The 24,042-nt window shown below is 38.0% G+C and overlaps 1 protein-coding gene across 1 annotated transcript; it reads right to left on the reverse strand.

The window, feature by feature from the left end:
* Positions 1 to 1,106: 1,106 nt before the first annotated feature.
* On the reverse strand, positions 1,107 to 23,789 carry SAAL1 (serum amyloid A like 1). The gene is made up of 12 exons (XM_082845755.1): positions 23,638 to 23,789; positions 22,102 to 22,215; positions 17,316 to 17,399; positions 13,918 to 13,997; positions 12,116 to 12,175; positions 11,866 to 11,981; positions 11,341 to 11,521; positions 8,979 to 9,061; positions 8,702 to 8,890; positions 5,524 to 5,720; positions 3,403 to 3,495; positions 1,107 to 2,719 (listed from the first exon to the last, which is right to left on the reverse strand). The coding sequence occupies exons 1-12, from the start codon at positions 23,770 to 23,772 to the stop codon at positions 2,627 to 2,629; spliced, it is 1,425 nt and encodes a 474-aa protein (XP_082701881.1). The 5' UTR covers positions 23,773 to 23,789; the 3' UTR covers positions 1,107 to 2,626.
* Between the last annotated feature and the right edge of the window lie 253 nt (positions 23,790 to 24,042).

Here is a 24,042-nt window from a genome sequence, read left to right on the forward strand (position 1 = left end):
TGCCTGCTGGTGCAGGGACACGGGTTCGAGCCCTGGTCTGGGAGGATCCCACATGCCGCGGAGCGGCTGGGCCCGTGAGCCATGGCCGCTGAGCCTGCGCGTCTGGAGCCTCTGCTCCACAACAAGAAAGGCCACGACAGTGAGAGGCCCGCGCACCGCGATGAAGAGTGGCCCCCGCTCGCCACAACTAGAGAAAGCCCTCGCACAGAAACGAAGACCCAACACAGCCAAAAATAAATAAATTAATTAATTAAAAAAACAAACACAAAAAACCCTCATTCACTTTTTTTTAAAAAAAGTCTCACTGTCAAGTCAGTTAAAACAGTGAAGATAATAAATTTTACATAATTGGTTATATACTGATGATAATCTTTTCTATCAAGTATTTGTGGTTTCAACTGTGCTGAATTCAATAGTATTTAATGCTAATACAATAGTGTGAGTTTTACTTAGACATAAAAGAAACAAGCATCATTTGTAATTAAATTCAGGTTTAAAATTATGTTTATGGTTTACTTGTTTTTAAAAAACATTAATAGGAAACCTCAAACATATACAAACATAGAATAGTATAACGGATCCCCATGCCATCATAACCCACCTTCAGCAATTCCAATTCATGGCCAATCTTGTTTCATCTACTCCCTTAACCCACTTCCTTCCCCTCATCCCAGACTACTCTGAAGAAAATTCAAGACATCATACCACTTCACTATAAATATATAACTTTTAATAATGGTTCTCAGATTAAATCTCATCCCAGCAATAAAAATAAAAATACTGATATGGACTAATTCAAGAGGGGTGTTTACCTATTTTTTTCCTTCTTAAAACTTTTGCCAGGAGCAGAGAAGAGGAGTTGCAAAGTGGTAAAACGACAACATATTCTCAAGGAGAATACAGAGATGAGTTCTAAATTAATATAGATCTATTTTTTTCTAAAAAAGGATATTGATGAGCTTTTTAAAAAATACTATTTAAAACAGGCAAGATAATCTATAACCCCAATATTCTTTTTCTTCAATTTATTCAAATTCACAGTTAACTGTCAGAACCAGCATCACTATAGCCCAGTCCTGCAGCATAGAAAACGTGGTTCAACAGTTCATGCACTTAAGATTTTCTGAACCCTAAACACAGGTTGCTTCTTAATGTCTATGGTTGGTTTCTACCAATATGCTTCATTTAAGAAGTATACAAGAGAAATGGTTTTCAAACTTTTTTCCACTTACATGCCGAAGTTATTCAGGGGAACTAATTCAAAGCAAGGCAAGAGAAATGTTCGAGAGAGAGTGGAAAACGTCTTTTGATCTTGAAAGTCGGATCAGCCAAGAGAACAATTTAGCTATATCCCATTAACCGCAGGGAATTTAAAAAAAGGCAGAGAGAAAACATATCTTCTGTGTCTGTCTTAAGTGGTTTAAATACCTCAAAAATCAAACTCAAATTTAATTAGAAATAGATTGACACATTTAACAAATGCTCACTGAATTTCCTCTTGTAATTTCTTCCCTCCTCTGCAAAAAAGTATGGGGGAAGAATAAGTTTCAATTTCATTTGTACATAAAATTCCAAATTTCATATTTCTGCTTCTGGAGAAAGCACCATTTTAAAATATCACTGTAACTGATGCAAACACTAAAATATTTTGGTAAATTCTTCAAACCGTGTAGCATTAAAAAAATTTTAATACTGCTCACTTTTTTAAAAAAAACTATTTATTATAATTCATAGATTTAGGAAGTTTTCAAACATATCAAAGTACTATGAAAATATGTACCACCTCATAATGTTACAATAGCAAGAAGTAACAAGTAAATAAGGCAGGTTCAAGACAGAAGTGGGAAGTAGAAAATAACCTGGACATCCCTAGCCTCCCCATGATGTATCCTTTTTCTCCCTCTGTAACTTACCCACTCTGCGAGGCACTCTTGCTCAGAAACTCAAGATCCTTGTGCTCCCCCTTTTAAAATGTGCTCTCAGGAAAACAGAATGTGAATTTATGCACTGAGGTAAACATGACAATAACTTGGAGTGTTACTCTTACAGGGTTATTTGCATCTTAACCTTAAGCTTCAAGAGATAACAAGAGTGGAATTTTTAGCACTGGCTAGCAGGTAGGAGTGATTTCATCGGTGCCTTTGAAAGCTCACATTAAAGTCACGTTCAACCTGTGGATAAGGTCATCACCAAAGACATACAATACACGTAAAGTAAACCTACCAATTAGAGTTTAATCGGTACAATTTTAATTTTATAGTTCAATTCTTTTCAGCAGGGATACTTTCAAAAAAATCAAATTAAAAAATCAAATTAAGAGTTACAAAGAAAATCCTCACCAACCCCTCAAATATTAAAAAAAGAACCTCAATGATAAGCTTGTATTTTGTCTTCTTTACCTGAAGAAGACAAAACACTGCACAACCAATACAAAAAAGAAGCGGCGTGGGGGGAGATGATGTTTGATGGTAGTGAAACTAGATTCCAATGCCAAACAAAAATGCTGGAGGAGAAGGGCATGAGTATAATACCGAACAATTATAGTCTAATATTTCCTGTTTGTCAATTTCAACTGTCAGCAAGGAAAATAGAGTTCATTTCTTCAGCAGAGGAATTCCAATAGTTTTTAAGTCTGAACCTTCAAACTTGGGAAGCTTTCCTCCAGGTTGCCAGCAAGGGTCTTATCAACCTCACGTAGGATTTTGAGGAAGTCTTCTACCTGTGAGTCAAACAAAAGAACCAAATAAACATAAGTAGAGGAAAAGATGTTTTAAGATACTGACTATTGTCTGTAAAAATGTTCTACCTATATTTTCTAAACAGTCCAATGGAAAAGAAATGTGGACAGCTTGTCAGATGACAATAATAGTACTTCCTGGATGGTCTCTGAAACCTCAAGGAAATGACTAGCCCTTTCCATTTGTGTTCTTTTAAAGTAGTATTTATCCTCCTACTGATTCCCCTTGAGGGTCCATTACCCGAGTTGTATTATCATCCTCCTTGGTGACCCACCCCCTCATTCAACCCACCCCCATACTTCATTTTCCTAAGAAAAGTTATTTTGAAATTGCCTCTAATGGTAGCAAATGCAATGTAATTTGAAGGACCATAAAAACCTACTGACTGTACCTACCTAAGAATCTTATTTTTGGTTAATATATATGCTATAACACAAAGGGGTACTATAAATTCAGTGTTGATTCCTTTCTCTTAAAATTTAAACTGTTACTCAGGCTAGTGCCACGAATCATCCAACAGTCACTATCTGACAAAGGCATTAAGTCATGCGCATTATACACACTATCTTTTCTGACAAAGCCCTCAAAGATCAAGTGCTTACTTAAAACATTTTACTCAGCAATCTCCTGAAACTCAGCCACCTATACATTTACTCATACTCACCACAGGGTTATAGAGAGGAAGAAGGTTTTCAAATGCACAGGAACACTTTCGTTTGCTTAATTGGCCCTCCTTTAGTCCCTGAGCTACAGTCTCCTAAAACAAACAAACAAAAAGATCTGATGTCAAAAAAGGAAAATTTCTAAAGCTATACCTCGTGAGTAAATACAAACCAGTATTTACAATTCCCTACTGATCCTACATGGGTTTCAAATGTCCCAAACTAAACCCACCATCATTCCTCCTTGTGTAACCCCAACACGTGCTCCACTGCAGCCCTTATTTTGGTGAAGGTACCACCAGCCACCCAGCCTGCTGCACAAACCAAAAATGTGGGGTACAGCCAAGACTTCCTCCTCTGCTGCTCGCCGCTCCCCCTAAGTGTTTAATTCTACTCTACTAAATCTCTCTCATCCCACTTCTCCTCTCCATCCACTCTTCCACTGTCTAAGCTTTCATTCTTCTTCAGATTATTCTTGAAGATCACCAGCCACAAGAGCCTGTTGGTTGGTCTCCTGACTTCTAGCCTCAACTCGCTCTAATCCTCTCTCTCCATTGCTTTTGGAGTAATCTTTCTAAACAGATCACATCACTTGATGCTTAAAAAAAATCTCTAGTAGCTCCTCAGTTTCCTCAAGATTAAGTCCAAATTCCAATAAGTGGCATATCAGAATTTTCAAGACATATCTCTGGTTTATTCTCAGCCCACTTTCCACCTATATTCCTACCACATAAATATTAAGAAACATCTACATCCCTCCCTCCAAAACAACAAAAGCAACAACAAGCAATGGGAAAAATACTTGCAATGAATATGCAAAAGATACAGATATAGAATTACCCAAGGAATTCATATAAACAATCAAAATGGGTAAGTTTATAAAGCAGGAAACACAAATAATATACAAATATATGGAAATATATTCAATCTCACTAATAATAAAAATGCAAATCAAAATAAGGCACAATTTGGGGCTTCCCTGGTGGCACAGTGGCTAAGAATCCACCTGCCAATGCAGGGGACACGGGTTCAAGCCCTGGTCCAGGAAGGTCCCACATGCCGTGGAGCAACTAAGGCCGTGTGCCACAACTACTAAACCTGCACTCTAGAACCCATGAGCAACTACTGAGCCCGCGTGCCACAACTACTGAAGCCCACACGCCTAGAGCCTGTGCTCCGCAACAAAAAAAGCCACCGCAATGAGAAGCCCACGCACCTCAACAAAGAGTAGCCCCCACTTGCTGAAGCTAGAGGAAGCCCACACGCAGCAACGAAGACCCAACACAGCCAAAAATAAATAAATAAAACATCAAAAAATTAAATAAAAAAAACAAGGCACAATTTATCACCTGTTGAATTTTACTTGATATAAAAATTATAATATACAATAATAAGGATCAAGTAAAACCAATATTTTCACATGTCAAAAGCATTCTGGCAATATGTAGCCATTTATGCCTCAGTCAGCTTCACATTTATCATGTCGAAACCAGCAATCTAACTTCTGAAAACCTAGGCTAAGGTAATAATCCCAAATCAGGAGAAGGGAAGCAAGATAATTCACCAAAAATACAAATCACCAGAATAACTGAAGCTTGTTTTAAGGAATATTCTTCTTAAAAAAGTCAATGAATATGAATATATTCTTCATAGTTGTATTCATAAATATATTTTTCCTAAAATATATGGATAGAAAGAATATGCTCAAAGAAAGAATACGTTAATAATCCTGCACATATTCAGGAAGAATACTCCTTATAACAAGTTTACAGTAAATTTTGAAAATTGATTTTTTGGCAAATTGGGTATTAAACAAACTGGCTCTCAGTGAAAAATCTTTCAGTGTATTGATCAGGAGTCAGGAAAAGTGCTTGTAATGTTATGTGAAAAGAGCAGCCTCCAAAAATTGTATATACTGGTGATAAGTATATGAAAAACACAAAAATAAATATACCAAACTACATCAGCTGTTAGTTTAAGAGTATAAACTTATAAGTTTTTTCTTTCTCTATTTTCCCAAATTTATGTAAAATTAAAAAATAAAAACACTAATAATAAAATTTGGAGCAGTAAGCAATCCATACTTTCTTTTACTGAAGAAAGCATTAGTACTTCTTTCCTACCTTTGTTAAAACTTGGAAAATATTAGACAGAAATTCACATGAAATATCCTTCAAGATTTTCAAGTGGAAGTCACCCTGGGTTAAATCAGACTTTTTAGTTTCTTCTGTGTTAGACTCTGCTGAGTTCTCTGGTTTCTTCTGACAATGTTTCATATTTTGTAAGACACGAATCAGGCTGTCAATTAGAGGAAGATCTACTGTACAAACAAATCAAGAGGCATGGCATCAGCCAGTTAAATTTGGTTACCATTCATTCATTCATTCATTCCTGCACATGTACTGAACACCTACTATTGCTAGACACTGTATTTTAGGTATTGCAGATATGGTGGTAAACAAGATCATCAAGGCCTCAGACTTCAAGAGGCTTACACTTTTATACTCCCAAATAAGCAAATAAATAACAGATTGAAGAAGAAACCCAAAATGATGAAAAAGAATAAATATCTGAAAATATAATTCTGGAACAGCCCCTCATCCCCCAAGACTTAAATTTGAAAGTACCAGGGAAAATTGATAAGGAATAGTCAACACTGAGATATATGTTTTAAGTTATCAGATATTAAGGATTAAAAAAATGGGGGAGGGGCAGTTATAATTATATTTTGAGCCAGTTATAAAGGTAACCACTAGACCCAAAATACAACCCTTACTAAATGCCAGAAATACTCACAAAGCAAATAAATTATATATTGAGGTATTTCAATATAAATATACATAATGAAAAATATAATACGACAGCATTCAGATCAAACATAACTATAACTACATTTAAATGAGTTTAACTCATCTATTAAAAAGAAATCAAAACACCTAAAACGAAGTATTTAGAAAGGTTGAAAAGAGTAAGATAGACAAAGGTATTAGGGGCAAATGCAAACAAAAGGAAAACAGGGGATGTGGCCTTTGTATCTGATATAAAAGGATTTAAGCCAAAAAAAAAAAAAAAGCATTATGGGCAAACTATAATGAATGCCTATATACCAAATAACATGCCATCAACATTCATTAAGAACTACAAATGATAAAAAGAAAAGGACAAAATATTGGCAGTAAAAAATATTAATTTTCCTCTCTTTCCACATCAAATCAAATCGATAGAAATAACTAAGGTTGTGGAAGAAGTAATCAGCATAACAACTGACACCTCCAACATTTATAGTCTAGCTCAGGCCTCTCTCCTCAGCTCCAGACTAAGACTGTAAGCTCAACAGCTCCAGCTGAACACTGAGTAGACATCTCAAACTTATCATGTTTAAAACACCACTCTTTCCTATCTTAGTAAATGGCAACTCTCCTGGACAAAAATGCCAGACATAGCTTGACTTTTCTCACCCTCCTCATCCTATCAGTCAGCAAATCCTGTTGGCATTACTTAAAAGTGATCAGAATCTGATTATTTTTCCCCACAACGGCCCCTGTTACCACCTTAATCCAAGTTATACTATCTCTTGCCTCAAGGTCACAGCAGCCTCCTAACTAGTCTCCCTTTTGTACCCTTGCCCTCCCCCTGCATTTCTCATCAACATGTCTGCCAAAGAGAGCCTATTAAAGTTGGCTCCTGTCTGTCCATCCTCTGCTTAAAACCCTCCACAGCTCCCTAACTCATTCCAAGTAAAAGGCAAAACCAGGCCCTCTACACTCTAGCCCCTGTTGCCTCTCTGGCCCCAGGTTACATTCCTCTTACCCAGGCTGAAACCGCCCCAGCCATACAGGGCTTCACTGCTCTTCCTCAAATATACCAGGCACACTTCTAATTCAGGGCTTTTATACTCGTCGTTCTCTCTGTCTGGAATGCTTTTCTCCCCAAGTATTCACATGACTCACTCCATTACTTCCCTCAGGTTTGTACTCAATGTCACCTTCTCAGTGAGGTAACATCCATAAATGCAGAGAAGACACTTGAAAACAGTCATCATTTTTTTGATTAAAAAACTCTTTATAAAATAGAAATAGATTAATATCTCCTCAAATGGTACAACATAAATAGCTTAAGCCCAAAATAGAATCATGACTAATGATGAACCTCTAGAATCATGGCCAGTAAAGTCAGGAAAAAGGCAAGGATCACCATTATTACTTAACCCCAGAGGTCCAAGGCAACCCATTAAATAAAAGAAAGAAGAGGTAAAAAAGTGATAAGACATATCTAAGTTAAACCCAAAGTAGTATTAGATAAAGTCCAAGATTACCACTGGAACAACCATTAAAAACAGTAAGAGAATTCAGTAAGGTTACTAGATGCAACATTAACATAATACACAGAAACCAACAGTCTTCACATATTCCAACAAGAATAATCAATGGAAGAAAAGATACCATAGACAACAGCAATCCATAAGATAAAATATCTAGCAATAAACCTAACAAGAAATATGTAAGATCTGTATGAAGAAAATCATAAAACATTGCTGAGAGACATAAAATAAGACTTGAACAAATGGAAAAGCACATGTTCTTGGATACTCTACAAATTTAACATGATGTCAATAAAAAAATCAGGAAGATTTTTTGGTTTTGTTTTTGGAAACTGTCAATCTAATTCAGTGTTAAAAAAAAAGAATAATAACAGTCAAAAACATTCTGAAAAAGTAGAATGCAGGAGTACTAGCCCTACTAGGTATCAAAATATAAAGCTTTAATAATTAAAACACTGTGGCTACTGATACATGAATAGAGCAATGGAACTGAATAAAATATATAGGGAAATATAAAACATAGTAATGATGAAAATTCAAATCTGTGTCGGTAAACTGGTTTACTTACTCAGTAACGTTGAGACAGCTGGGTATCTGGAAAAAACTTGAAACCATACCTCACGTGTAACACCAGAATAAATTCTAGATGGTTCACGGATTTAACTGTATCAGTCATAAAAATCATTGTGAAAGACCATTTGTTTACATAGGAAAATATTCATTTATACTTATAAATGAAAAAAGTTGCCTAAAAAACAGGCAAAAAAATACGTACAGATGTGAGTGTATAGTAGTTATCTCTGAATGATCAGATTACAAGCACTAGGCTTCCTTTTATAATTTTTTTTGTATTGGGCATGTGATGTTTTTGTATTCAAGGGGCTAAAATAGCACTAAAAAGATGGGAGAAAGAAATAAAATGAACAGCAAACACATCTGATAGACTAAAATTTAATTTAGTGAACTAAAATTATACTTGCCTTTTCCTGTCTTTAGATACTCCTGTTCAGCCTGTGAGGCATAGATGGCGGACAACACTGAAAAAACAGAGGCTAGCACTGTTTTCTGTTCTTGAAGTATGATGGGTGGATCATCAGACTGGCAGAATTCATGGCACACCAGGTCAAAAAGTAAATTCCAAGTGTCTTTTCCAGCATCAGGACACCGTACTTAATAAAAATGATGAAGGAAGTAGTAATTCAAAAACAGAAAACAATTAAATGAGTAACTATCATGCTTCCCCATACAACATCTTACCAATTGCTTGAATTCCATCATCCACTGTAGTCAGCAGCTGTAAGATATGCATGTAAACATCGAGCCCTTCTGGATTTTCAGAACTAAATACAAAAAGCAAAAACTCAATCAACTTTACTGTCTATGGGACTGTAATCAATCATTTATTCAACAAATATTTATCACTCTGTACTAGGCACTGCCCTATATGCTAAGGATAAAACAGGGAACAGAACAAAGTCTCTGTGTTCACCAGAGCTTACATTCTGATGGGGAAATCAGTCAAAAAACAAATATTATGTAGTACAATCAACACACACAGGACAAGAAGTAAAAATTCTTTTTGGCCCTGTCCCATGAAAGTAACAATGCAGAAACCTATCAAGTGATACTTCACCATTCTGGCTTACTTGCATAATCAGGACAAAAAATGACTGAGACTTTTATGGAATGAATGTAAGGCTCACTGCACCAAGCACTGACAATAATGATGTTCTTAAAACTTCATAGGATTATCTTAGCTCCCACGTTGAGAATACTAAAACCAGATAAGTATAATTTTTGTGATCAACAGTTTGGATTCCTAGAAACTCACAATCTTAGTTCTTCAACCACACAATTAAGTGAAAAAGATAGTGAACAATTAAAAGATGGTTCAGCAAATATTTAAGTGCCTATAGTTTGCAGGCACTATGTTAGGGGCTGGGAAAACAGAGATATATAAAACGTCCATACCTTCATGAAATTTACTGTCTAAAATGAAAGACAATAATTAAAGGGGTAATAACAGTAAAGTAATATGAATGTAGCACTAGCAGAAGTCCAAGGTGCTAGAGGACCACAAAGCAAGCAGATTTAATTTAGTTTGGAGAATCAGGGAATGTATCATAAGAGAAATGGCTACACAGAAACCCAAAGGGGCAAAGAAATGCTGGAGGCAGAGACAACATGGTGTGCAATGGCTTGGTTTCGAGAGAGCTTGGTTCAGTTGAAGAAATGAAGGCAATTTCATACAGTTGAAACAGAAGACAAGGAATAAGGATGGAGAATCACAGTACAGGGCCTTATAAGCCATAAAAATCTGGACCTCATCCTAAGGAAGGCAACTGAAGTGTTTGAAGGATGAAAGTGAGATGACCAGCGTACGTTCTAGAAAAACAGCTCTACAGTCTAGGCTTGGAAGGAGCTAGTCTTGAGGCTGGGAACTCAGAGAATGTTGTAGCCGTCCAGGTAAGAGACAGTGGCCTGGTGGTGGCACAGATGGAGTCCCAGAAAAAGTCAGGAAGAAGGATTGGAGGTTGACTAGCCATGGGAAAAGACTGGGATGGGGAAGTATCGGTAATGGCTTCCACGTTTCTCCCACATTATCCAAATGGAATAATGATTACATCATTTACTGAGATTGAGAATACGGAAGAAGCAGGTTTGGGGGAAAGATGATGAGTTTAATGCTCACTTGGATAAAGGACATAAAATTAAAAGGTTTTAATATGAGTTATAGGGAATCCTCTGGTGGTCCAGTGGTTAGGACTCCATGCTTCCACTGCTGAGGGCCCAGGTTCAATCCGTGGTTGGGGAACTAAGATGCCACAAGCCGCGCAGCACAGCCAAAAAAAAAAAAAAATGTGGATTATAAAGCACTAAGAATGCACAGTTGACCAATAAGCAGATCAATTCATAAATTAATGTTCTAGTGACTAGCAATAAACAGCTTCAATGACCTACAACACCTAGTAATCACTCTTGGGAAGACATCAGAGCCCAAAAGCCAGTCACTTATCCAAGACTGGCACATACACACAAGGAGCAAGAAAACAAGTGGTCTGACATTAACTGAAGAAGTTGTCACATGACCAGTGGAAAATAAAGCACAAAGAAAATCTTTTCCATTTGATATAAATTATACGAAACTGCAGAAGATTTTAAAACAGTAACCATAATTAATGCTGAACAATAGCCTACTGCTAAGTAATATTAGAACAAGTATTTTGCAACCATTATGATTCTTGCAAAGAGCAAATATATTGTTACCAATATCAGTAGTGAATCAAACCTGACACAGATCAGCTATGTGCTACTCATCCTATTGAAAGGAAACTAAAAAGACATATCTGGGCTTCCCTGGTGGCGCAGTGGTTGAGAGTCCGCCTGCCGATGCAGGGGACGTGGGTTCGTGCCCCGGTCCAGGAAGATCCCACATGCCGCGGAGCGGCTAGGCCCGTGAGCCATGGCCGCTGAGCCTGCCCGTCCGGAGCTTGTGCTCCGCAACGGGAGAGGCCACAACAGTGAGATGCCCGCGTACCGCCAAAAAAAAAGACATATCTAAGGATACTTCTAGCAACTGGATTTTCCCAGAACATTTTGCACAAAAGAGTTCACCTACCGTACTTGTTTGGCAGCTTCAAGTACACAGGGCACAATTCGAAACACTGGCTGCTGTTCAGAATCTTCCTGGGGTTGGTCCAGAGGCTGAACAGCCCCATTTCTAATCCATTCCAACATTAGCTTCTCATCCAAATCAAAGAGCTTGTCCACAACCTCCCCGACCTTCACCAGCAAGTCAACTGCAGAGAATAAAAGAGATATTGAAATAAGAAACAAAATTTTTAAAGTAGTAAGTCTAATCGAAATTCTTAAAACTATTCCAAGAAAGCCAAATCTTGCCAAAGCATTACTTATTCCAAGGGCAATTTGCTTACCTCCTCTGTTTAAATTTGCTTGGCTTCCGTCATTTTTACGTGGGGGATTTATCAGTATCCTGAGAGTTTGAGAAACTTCATATCCTGCATTGAAATACCTTCTCACCTAACACTTAGTCTTTAATTGACCTCCATAAATAGTTACCTGGTTTCCTAACAATTAAATATAATTTAAAAAATATTTTTTTCTACATTACATGGTGACTTACCATTTGTTGAACTTGACATGATGAAGCAAATGCTATCATAAATAGCTGGATGTTCTCGGATTCTTTCAACCCAGACAACGGCCACTTCTGTCTGGGAAAGGCAAGTAAGCAACAACCTACGTGATAAATGTGAGCTTAGTATCTATCTTTCTAAAACAGTAAAGGAAATTCAAGAGTGAAAGAGCAACTCCATTTTCCGAGTTTCCCTTAGGGGTAAGTATATAGAACCCATAAAAAGAAGAGAGCATACCTGCTTGTTTCCAGCAGAGTAGGAGGGTCTGAATCACACAAACAGTACAATAGTACCTGGCTACAAAAACAAAATGTCAACCCAATATGCCTCACTTCTCTCATTTCAAATATCCAAGCCAAAAAATCTGGACCTCAACCTTAACTTTTATTTATAAAAACTTAAATAAGTTTTTATTTAACTTTTTAAACATTTTAATTGTGAAATATAGCATATACACATAAAAACCTGTAAGATACAAATCTATACTTAGTGAATAATTATAAAGCAAGAAAAAGAACAGAGCTGCATCTCTGTAGCCCTTGTGTGTCCCTTACAAATCACAATTCTCTTTCCCACCTAGAAATGACTACTATCCAGACTTATCCAGCAATCATTTTCTTGGCTTACTCTATAGTTCATTTTATATATCTTGGTTTTGAACTTTGTATGAAAGAAATTATATTGTATGTATTCTTTTGAGTCTGAGTTCTTTGGCCCAACACCATGTCTTTAAGATCTACCCATCTTGTTCCAGTAGCTGCAGATTCATTGCTGCAGAACATTTCATTGTATGAATATAACACCATTTATTCTTCCAGCCTACTACTGATGAACATTTGGGTTGATTCCAATTTGAGGGTTTCAAGCAATAGTCTTATAATACTTTTCATATGAGTATACTGATATATGTGTGCACGGTTTCTCTTACCATATACCTATGAGTGACATCACTGGGTCACCGCATATGTGTACCTTCTGATATGACTAGGTAATGCCCAACTGTTCCAAAGTGGTTGAGCAAATTTATATCTCATCAGCAAGGTATACTGTTTCATATTAATTTTAAGATATGCATTTAATTAAGTTCATAAAACTTGTCAATATTACTCATTCACAGATTTTTAATAGGGATCACTAGAGACCAAACATAATCCTGAGTCACTTATTGCATGAATGATTATACGTTACGGAAGAATAAATACTTTAAACTAGGATCTTAAAGTCCTTTCACACCTAGAAGAGGTAATAACCTCTATTTTAGAGCCCCAGGTACTTGAATCCTGTGTTAAACCCTACAGCCCTTGTTGAAAATAACCGCCTAGAAGAGTTTTCTTAACCTATTGTGGACACAAATTTCTTTGAGATTCTGATTAACAGCCATAAACCCTCTGCCTAGAAAATGAATATACTCATAAAATGTAGCATATAATTCCAGGGTGTTCTCAGACCTCTTAAAATAACCACCGGGGTTTCCACCTTAGAAATCCTCTGCCCAAAACTTCCTACATGTAGAAGAGAACTGGCCTCCAAGCAGAAGTATGAGAGCGTTTGAATCACAAGGGCCACGCTGTACCCTCTAGTCTCTTGGCAAGTCCCCCATCACCACCATCTAAGTCAGAACTGACTTGTTGACCAGTGTCAGGGTGACACTGGTCAACAAGTCTAGTTTTTCCAGACTCTAGCTCTGAGACTTTGGATTCCCTGAGCCTAAACTGTTTTGGACTCTGGTCAGGTGCCTCCATCTCCAAGCTCTGCCCCACTGGTTCTTATCCCATGTGGTTTACCACCTGCTGACGATTCAGGCCCCTTGGCAACCAATACAGAAAACAGGCCTAAATCCTGAACCATGTCCATAAATAGCACGCAAGTCCCCAGCCATCATCAACACACAATGAAGTTCCTGGAGACTGCTCATCAGGAGAAAGGAAGTACTACATTTCATAATGTTTCCCTATCTGTCCTATGTATTAGGATTTCCTTAGGGATATAAAATATGAACCTATTTTTTAAAAACATAATTATTATGTAATAAAACTTACCCAAGATTTTTATCACTGCTGATGGACACACATATCTCCTGGAAACAGGCCATATTACCTAAAATTCCCACACAGATTTCCTGCCAAATCAAATTTCACAGGTCACAGTCGCTCTGAGGTAAAAGACACATATACAAAAATAACAACTTGAAAAAAAAACTTTCACTGAGCCAAGTTTGGGGAGAGAAAAGAAGGAGAGGCAGCATACAGAAGTATACTGTCTGCATCCTAATCTGACAAGTTTCCAGTAGTATTTGAGAGGAGATGAAAGACATAAGAAAAAGAAAGATCCAAGGCAGGCAGGAGTTACGGAATAAGAAATCTTACGGATGAACTGAGTCATAAATGATTGGTAGGATTTAGATATACAAACAAGAAGACAGACATTCAAACATGGGGGAAAGTATCAGCAAAGGCAGGAAGGGACTAATGTAGAGTGGACAAAGGCTAATACAGAAAGCTGCCCATATCAGTACGCAGTTATTAGTAGCACACAGTGGGAGGAGAGCATGAGATAAAGACAGCAGGTAAAAAGGATCAGGATTAAGGGCCCTAAATGCCTACTTAATTTAGTAGGTTATTTGGAGACATGAAGGTCCTCAAGGAAGGGGTCAACATACTGCAATGTTATTTTAGGTAGATTATTCTGGAAGCAAAATGATAGTGAAAAAACTTTAAAAGAAGTTCATAACCTCAGTAGTAACAGCTAATGTTTATTTAGCACTTACTACACCCAGGCACTACCCTAAGCACTTTCCACATAACATTTCATACAATAATTTATGAGGTATGTACCATTATTATCCCCATTTTTCAGATGAGGAAACCAAATCACAGAGAAGTTAAACAACTTGCTGAAGATCTCCAACTAGGAAATAACACAGCTCCAGAGCCTGAGCATTTCACCATATCACACTGCATCTCTGAAATCAAGTAAAGGAAGATGAGGGTGGTGATGGCAGGCATGGAAAGGAATGACGCTGAGAAAGACTCAAGGTGAAAGCAGAATAATTTGATGGGAGTAAAGGGAGAAAGCAGTTGAACATAACTCCTAGGTTTCCAGTTGTTTCATTTCTCCAGTAGGAGAGATTGGTTCCATTGACAAAAAAATTGGAAAAGAAAGCATAGGAAAGAACACAATGAGTTCAGTTAGGATAGTGTTTCCAAACTTGCTCAAACACAAATATCACTCAGGGGGTGTGTTAAAAATACCAATTTCCAAGTCCCATCTCAGAGCTACTGAATCAGAATCTCCAGGGTACAGTCCGGGAAGTTGTTTACCAAGCACATCATATGATTTATATGATTGGATAAGTGCGACAAACACTGAGTTAGGACATACGGACTTTTGGATTGGAAAATGCAACATGCAAATAAAGAATGCCTCAAGAAAGTTAGAGATATAGCACCTGAAATCAGAAAGGAGGTCGTAGCTTTGATCCCACAGGGAAGATTTACCCCCAAAGGTGTAAAGAGTGGATGAACTCACCAAGGAAGTGAATATAAAGAGGACAGGGATCTGAGTCTACACCTTAAAAGGAGTCCACACTCAGCACAGGCAGAAAGTATCAATAAAAAGTCAAAAAAAAAAAGTAACAGAGAAGTGACTGGACAGGTTAGAGACCAGGAGAGTGAGGTGGCACCAAAGCTATAGGAGTAAAGAGTTTCAGTAAAATGTGGGTGGTCAAATGCTGGGAAAAGAGTAAAAGAGAATATGGCCAGAAGAGATACATTTCCCCTAAAAACTAAAGAGGGAATAATTGAACTTCCAATCAAAGATCAAGTTTTTCAGTCTCAGCTACTCACTGAAATAACCTGGGGGGACTTTAAAAGCTGTCTGGAGTCCCACACTTGGAGAGACTATTTTAATCGATCTGAGAATGGCCTGACTTGGGATTTATAAAAGTTCCCTAGGGCAAAGCTTCTCAAAGCTTCTCAAAGTTTGGGCCTTGGTGCTGGTCAAAACCATATGGTCAAAACCATAACATCACTGCAAACTTGTTAGAACTCCTCAATCCTACCCCAAAACTACCGGATCAGAAACTCTGGGGGTGGACTCAGTAATCAGTGATTCTGGGACATACTGAAGTTGGAAAGCCCACATCCTAGGTGATTCTAACTTGTGGCCACAGCTGAGAATCGCTGTCACAGACAGGCTATGGTTCACAGACATATACAACAATAGGACTAACTCCTGAAAGGAGCAATTCTTATTTTCTTAAAATTAGCTTATTTTTTTTAAGTATTAATCGTGAGTCAGTGTACCTAAGTTAGAAAACTCCAGGAGAAAATCATATAACTGTCAAATCTTTATATTAACATAACAACTCAAGGAAAAAGTGGTTCATTGGTTCATGAGGCCCCAACTCAGGTGGAGCATTGTACTTAAATAAAATTTTAATTCAACATTCAATTTGTAAAAATATACTACAGAATTCTTCACTTCATAATTTCAAACAAAGAGAGACACTACAGTACAGTGGTTACACTGAAGTAAGGCAGGCTAGGCTCAAATCCCAGCTCCATTCTTTCCTAGTTGTACGACCCTGGACAAATTTCTTAACCTGAGACTTAGTTTGTTTACTTACAAAGTAGAGATAAATGCTTACCTCATAGAGTAGTAAAATGAAATACTAAGTAAATAGCAGTTATTCATGATTATAATTACTTAATAAATATTTGCTATTTAATCACTCACAATATACCTAGCAGATGTCAACCTAAATGGCACTAAAGCATAGAAGACTTAATGAGAAGTACAGAATTGTTTTGGTGCATTCACTATCATCACTGGCCACTGAGAGCTTACTTATTTAGGAAGGCTTGGAAGTAAAGTACCATCTTGGGAAAATAGATGTGAATATTGAGAGGGGATGGAAGGCATACAAAGGAAGGCACGGAGATGGCAACAATCATAGTAAGCTCCTGAGGTGAGGAGTAGACAGGCCATGCTAAATTAGAAGACTACCTGGAGGGTACATTTTATGCTAGAAAGACGAACTGGATTCAGATTGTGAAGAGTCTTGAGCAATAGGCTGAGCTTAAGCAATAGAGGATTTTATGACTTTAAAAAAAAAAAAGCAATAAACTGAGAAATGGGTGGTCTGGGCATTGTTCCCTGTTCAGCCACATATTAGTGGCATAATGATGATTAGGACTATCTAGTGTCCATAGCTGTTAAATTAAAGTATTGATCTCCCTGGTCCAGCCCAAATCTAAAATTCTATGACTCTAATAATTTTAAATAGTATATTACTTAGTACCTGGTAATGTTCAATAAACATCTGCAGACTCATTTGTAGCCATCAAGAACATTAAAGTGAGAAAAATGAAAGACTATCCAGCACTATCTGCTGTTACTGCTCCAAAGAGGCAGCTTTAGAAATGCACATACTTACTCTTAATCGAGGACATTTGGATTTGGCCAATATTCCCATAAATATGTCAGGAACATTAAATTCGTGGAGAAACAAAGCCACATCCTGAAAATAAAAATGATTATTAACTTGGATGCTGAATATTCCTCCTTAAACACCATAGCTCAGGCAACCATAAAAAAATAATAATAATTCCATATATACCTCCTTTCAAGCACAAGGAAAAAAATCCCACAAGGTTAGGAATTGTGTCAATAGACAAAAGTAATGTTAGTGCTGTGGTATCTGGTCTCAAGGCAATGGAACAATCCCATAAACAAATCTGAACTAACTGTGATATTCCAAAGGACCGTCCTCCTTTTACTGCCTTGTATGTATTTATCTTAATGATCTTTCTACCCACCAGGAATTCTCTTTAACTCATTCAAGCACATTTGCTGATTACCAGGTATCATGCTAGAAGATAGGATAAGGGAAAAAAGTAAAAGTCATAATTTCTGTCTTCTAAGAGCTTAAAACTTGATAGAGAAAACAGATTAAAAACCCCTATTGGGTTATGTCCAAAACCAGAACTTTTGTTTTCAAAATCCTCAACAGAAAAAAATTCTGATCACAATGTAACTGTGACAGCTTCACATCTTCCTAGAGAGTTGGCCCGGTCCCCAGTGCCTAAAGGGACACACCACACAGGTGAATGAACCTGGAGTGGACATGTGGCCCAATCTCGCTAGAAATGTGGGCTCCAAAACTAAATCAATTAGCTGTGGAGATTTGATTGTAAAATGTCTAGATAAAATTAAGTTTCTGGCTGTCTACTGCCTCGTATTTTCACCAAAGTTGAGGTGTGTATTCGCAATACCTTAACTTAGAACACAGGCTATATGTCTCACGTGAAAAATGCCCTTCGAAGGGCTCTCAAAGAGAGAGGAAGTAATCCTTCAGAGCAGCTGAAATTGGGGTAACCTGCATGACTGTTGACTGGAAGAGATATACTGCACTTATTAAGAGATCATGGTCAGAGAGAATATTTCAAAGACATACTCCAAATTAAAAGTCAAAGCAGCAGGTGCTCTCCACTCTAAGTGATCAAGCTGTCTGTCATGTGGGCAACTCTTTGTAGCATGCAGCGATTTATTTATTTAATGACAGTTAATAATTCCTGGAGTAGCAGGAATAATATCAATAATTAGGTAGCCTAATAATACCAATGCCAATAATAACAATAATGGCAATTAACATTTATTGAACAAGTATTAAATGCCAGGGCCAGTGAAGTGGTTTGCATGCTATCTCACTTAATTCTCAAACAATCCTATGAAGTAATTATTATTAACCCCATTACACTGCAGTTTTAAAAGGTTAAGCAACCTGCCCAAGACTGTACAATCAGTAGGAGAACACAGCCAGAATTTGAACCCAGATGAGTCTGATCAAATCCACACTCTTAACCAGCACACCATAGTAACTGTCAGGTATTCATCCATTGATTACCTCTTCATAAAACATTTACTGAAAAACCTGAGTAATAAGCACTGTTTCAGGCTCTGGGGACACATCAGTGAATAAGATAGGTAAAGTCTCAGTGGAGTTTTCATTCTAGAGGGATGAACAAACAAACATATAAACAACTAAACTACATAAATCCTAAGTGCTACAAAGAAGATAAACAAGATGGTGTGTGCTAGAAATGAAGACTAGGGGGGCTATTCTAGTTATATCAGAGAAAGTATCTCTGAAGACGTGACATTAAGCTTTTAAGAGGAGGAACTTAAATCCATCAGAGGACACAGGCTCAAAACAATCACTGAATAACAGGATAAGTGTTATGTAATAGAATGAACAGGTTCCATGAGAGCACAGAAAAGAGAGGAATCCTGCCTGGAGTGTCTGGGGAGGCATCACAGGGGAGGTGACATTTGAGGTGGGCCATAAAAGGTGGGAAAGATCTTGCAGGTGGAGGACATTCCATGCAGAGTGGCATGAACAGAGCATGAGTACATGAAAATGCAGGAAGCACCTGGAAGTCTCTGGTCCTGCTGAAGCACTGAGTGGCAAGTGATGTGTGAGATGTAGTCTCATTGGAGGGAATTTATGCCAGTGAATCAGTGGGCAGCTCAGTTCTCTAGAGGTGCTTCAAGAGCTACCATAAGAGGACAAAGAGGAAGCCAAGAGCATGACCCTGCCTCCACGGACAATCTCATTCAAACAGCAGCTCTAGTTTATTTGATATTTGAGGATTTCACACTAAGATTTCATTTGAAAAACAGGTTGTTTCTTTTAAAAAATGTTTTAAAACCACAGCTTCTTAATAACTGTAGAAAAAGTATAGAGAAGATGAACAATACTCTCAACCAACTTGATCAAATTGACATTTACAGGACACTCCCACCAGCAGCAGGAGCACACACATTCTTTTTAAGTGAACACGGAACATTTACCAAGACAGACCAAGGTCTATAAAATCAATTGTATACTATATACTACCTATATACTATCAATGTATATCTATATACTGAAATTTTTTTAAATACTATTTACAATAGCTCCCCAAAATATGAAATACTGACAAAAGATGTGAAAGACCTAAATACTAAAAACTACATAACTTTGCTGAAGAAATTAGAGAAGACCTAAACAAATGGAGCGACAGAACTTGTTCATGGGTCAAAAGACTCATTATTGTTAATTTATCAATTCTTTTCCTAAATGATCAATAAATTGAACTCAATCTCAGTCAAAATCCTAGAAGGCTTTTTGTAGAAACTGACAAATTGATTATAAAGTTAATTTGGAAATACAAAGGACATAGGACAACCAAAACAACTTTGAAAAAGAACAGAGTTGGAGATTAACACTACCTAATTTCAAGATTTATTACAAAGCTACAGTAATCAAAACAATGTGGTATTGGCAAAAAGATACAAATAGATCAATGGAACAGAACAAAGTCCAGAAATAGACTCATGTGTATATGTACGGATAACTGATTTTTGACAAAGGTGCAAAGGTAATTCAGTGGAGAAAGAATAGTCTTTTAAACACACTAACTAGAACTGGTTATCCGTAGGCAAAAAAAAGTGAAATTCAGTTCATACCTTGCATCAAACACAAAAATTAAGTCAAAATCGATCACAGACCTATAAGTAAAACCTAAAATCATAAAACTTACAGGAAAAAAAAAACAGAACACAATTAAAAAGTGGGCAAAAGATTTAAACAGCCCCTTGCACTAAAGAAAATACACAGATTGCAAATAAGCACAGGAAAATATGGTCACTGTTATTAGTAATTAGGGAGATCTAAATCATAATTACAGTGAGAATCACAACACTCTTATTAGAATGGCTGAAATTAAAAAGACTAACCATACCAAGTGTTGCTAAGGATGAGAAGAAATTGGAACTGGACTGTATCTCATACACCGCTGGTGGCAACGTGAAGTGTAAAAAACACTTTGGAAAATAATTTGATCTTTTCTTTATAAGTTAAACATACACCTACCATATAATCCAGCCACACTACTCTAGGTACTCACCCAAGAGAAAGGAAAACATCTATCCATACATACTTATACACAGACATTCACAGAAGCTTTATTTGTAATAAAGTGTAAACAACTCAAATATCCATCAAAGAATCAATCATGGTATACACATATAATGGAATACCATTCAGCAATAAAAAGTAATAAACTTAAAATATACACAACAACATGGATGAATCTAAAATACTGATGCTGAGTGAAAGAGCCAGACTCATCCGAAAAAAGAATGCAATCCCATTTATACAAAACTCTAGAAAATGCAAATACTCTGAAGTGACAGAAAGCCCATCAGTAGTTGCCTGGAGAGGGTAGAAGCAGGGAGGGGTGAGATACTGGGATTACCCTTAAGGGGCATAAAGAAACTTTTTGGGGCTGACAGACATGCTCTCTGTCTTAATTATGGTGATGGTTTCATGCGCAAATACATACATTAAAATTTTTCTAATTGTACACTTTAAAGATGTGCAGTTTTTATACTTCAATTATACCTCAAAATATATGCAGGATTTTTTGTGTCAATAATATCTCATAAAGCTGCTTTAAAAAATGGTTGAAGACAATGAGTAGCCATTGACAAATTTTAAGAGAGAATTTTAATATGAGTAAATCTGTTTTAGGAAAAAGGTACCTTGGGTAGCAATGTGGAGGACAGAGGGAGGTGAAAGAGACTAACACAAGGATTTTAATCAGAAATCTACTGCAAAAGTCCAAGTAATAAAATGAGAGATTATGTAAGTCAACCTCTTTTTTTGCCCCTTTTCTTACCTGTAAAATAAGGATACTACCTATATCACAGGGTTACTGTGAAAGCAGGTAGAATGCTTTCAAGCTACAGAGTACAACACAAAATGTTAAAATATTATTGCAATTATATACATGTAATTCCTTCTTGTCCCTTTCTTCTAGTTTAATTGTGGTACCTCAGTGGTCTCCTAACTCCTAACCTGCTCTCAAATATAAGGCCAGTGTTCTTTTTAGGTAGATAAGTATCAGAACTTTCCTGGGCTACAAGCATTCCAGCATTCATAAGAACCATCTACATAGCCCAAATCTAATGACACTCAGATTTTCTGCCTTCAAAGACAAAAGTTGAGCATTTACAGCTCCTGGGACCTCATCCCTGTACCATAAATAGGAGTGACTACAGACATTAAAGTTTTTCCCCAGAGACTTAAGGACTGAACCTAAAAAAAAAAAAAAAAAAAAATCCATTCACTACCTCCTTACCCAACAGTCTTTTCACTTCCATTTCCAACCCCATACCTCATCCATTGACATATCCCACACTCTGCAAATTTCATTCTCCATTTCTTCATCAAGCTCCATCTGCTGCTCCTCATGATCTGAGCTGGATTTGGAGTTTTCAGGGCTAACAATCTTCAGAAACACAAAGGAAGGAGATGAATAAAGGCTGTCCACAGTACTCCTCAAGTAATATTACCCCATAATCATTTAGAGGTCACAACAAAAAAAAGGGGGAATTCCCTGGAGGTCCAGTGGTTAGGACTCCGAGTTTCCACTGCAGCAGCCACGGGTTCATTCCCTGGTCGGGGAACTAAGACCCCGCATGTCACCCGGTGCCGCCAAAAAAAAAAAAAAAAAAAAGGAAATTAGTACCTTGGGTACCTTGGGTAAACACTACTGCTAGGCACTGGGTAGAAATACAAAGATAAACAAGATTTAATCCCTTACTTCCAAGTAGTTTAGGATCCAGTGGGGAAAAGACATATAAACTGATAATCACAACAGAAAAAGCTAAGTGATCCAACTGAATTGTGGACAAAGAGCTGTGAGAACAAAAATGATGGACCCATGACCTACGTCTGGGAGAAGTTTTCCCCAACTTCTCTTAGGAGGTGATACTGAAGCTAAATCTTTGAGAAGTAATCGAAGTTTGTCATGTGAAGAAGGGAGAAGAGCATACAGAAGAAAATACAAGAGTTCAGAGTTAAGAAAGGGCCTAGCATGTGTGCGGAATGGTAAGCAGTTTAGCGTGTCATGGGCAGATGAAGCTGGAAAAGTTGCAAAGATTCCTGGATTCCGAGCTAAGAAATATGTATTTTTCTCCTGTAGGCAAAGGTAACTCTGAGGAGTTCCCATAGACGGCTTTTTTTTTTTTTTAAGATTATTCTCGCAGCTGTGTAGAAGGTGGAGTGGAGAGGACAGTGATTGGAAGTAGGAAAAAAATTAGGGAAACATAAGAACGTTCATATTTACTGAGAGGCTCCTATGAGGCAAACACTATAGTAAGCACTCTATGGCTATTATAATCTTATACAATCTACTCAATAACTCTATATACAATAATATAAATATTATCCCACTTTATAGAAACTGAGAAAGAAATCGGTTAGGCGATTTGCCCAAAGTCACGCTGGGCAAGCCGCGCTGTTGACAACAGGGCTGTTTGACTGCAAAATCACCATTTATTCTACTACAACGAAAGTCCTCGAAACAGATCAATTAGGACCTGGGCTTCAGAAACGAAAGTGGGAATGAGGGGCAGAAACTGGTCACGTATTTTTGGAAAATTTTCAAAAGTAAAACATTTTAATTAGAAGCATTCCAGCATCCCTGCCATTACACTTCCCTCTGTGTTGAGGGGCACAGGGAGCGGCGCACGGCAGTTTTAGGGTCCGGGAGACAGCAAGGACGCAAAGGGTGAGACCCGGCCGCTGGGGCCTGGGGAGGGGGTCGCCGTGGGGACGGCGGCTCCCCCGGCAGTAGAGGGCTGCCAGAGGCCGGGTGGGGGTCTGGGGGAACGTACAGGGAGCCCCCGCGAGGCACGAGTTTCCGCACCTGCATGAGCCCGGTGAGGACGCCGAAGAGCCAGTGCTTGCTGTAGACCGTGCTGCCTATGCAGTCCCCCACGGCCGCCGCCTCCTCCTCCTCCTCCTCCCGACTCCGCAGCGGCGGAGAGGGATTGCGGTCCATGACTTGGCCTCCTCCGGCGCGCGAGAGCAGCTCCGGAAGCCGCCGGAGGAGGAGAGAGGCCTCCAGGCGCCAAGAGGGCGCGGCGCGGCTCCCGCCACAGCGCCCCCTGCTGCCCGGAGCCCTGCCAGCCCGAGCGCCCGAGCAATATGCCCATCAGACTAGGGAGCCCAGTTGTCTTGACTTACCCAACGCTCTACCCAGGACCGCAGCGCGGTTATATTCATAATTGTTATTTGTCACCCTCACTGGACCAGATATTCCATCTCTCCA

The sequence above is a fragment of the Leucopleurus acutus genome (assembly GCF_964270905.1).
Source record: "Leucopleurus acutus genome assembly, chromosome: 8".
Lineage (NCBI taxonomy): Eukaryota > Metazoa > Chordata > Mammalia > Artiodactyla > Delphinidae > Leucopleurus > Leucopleurus acutus.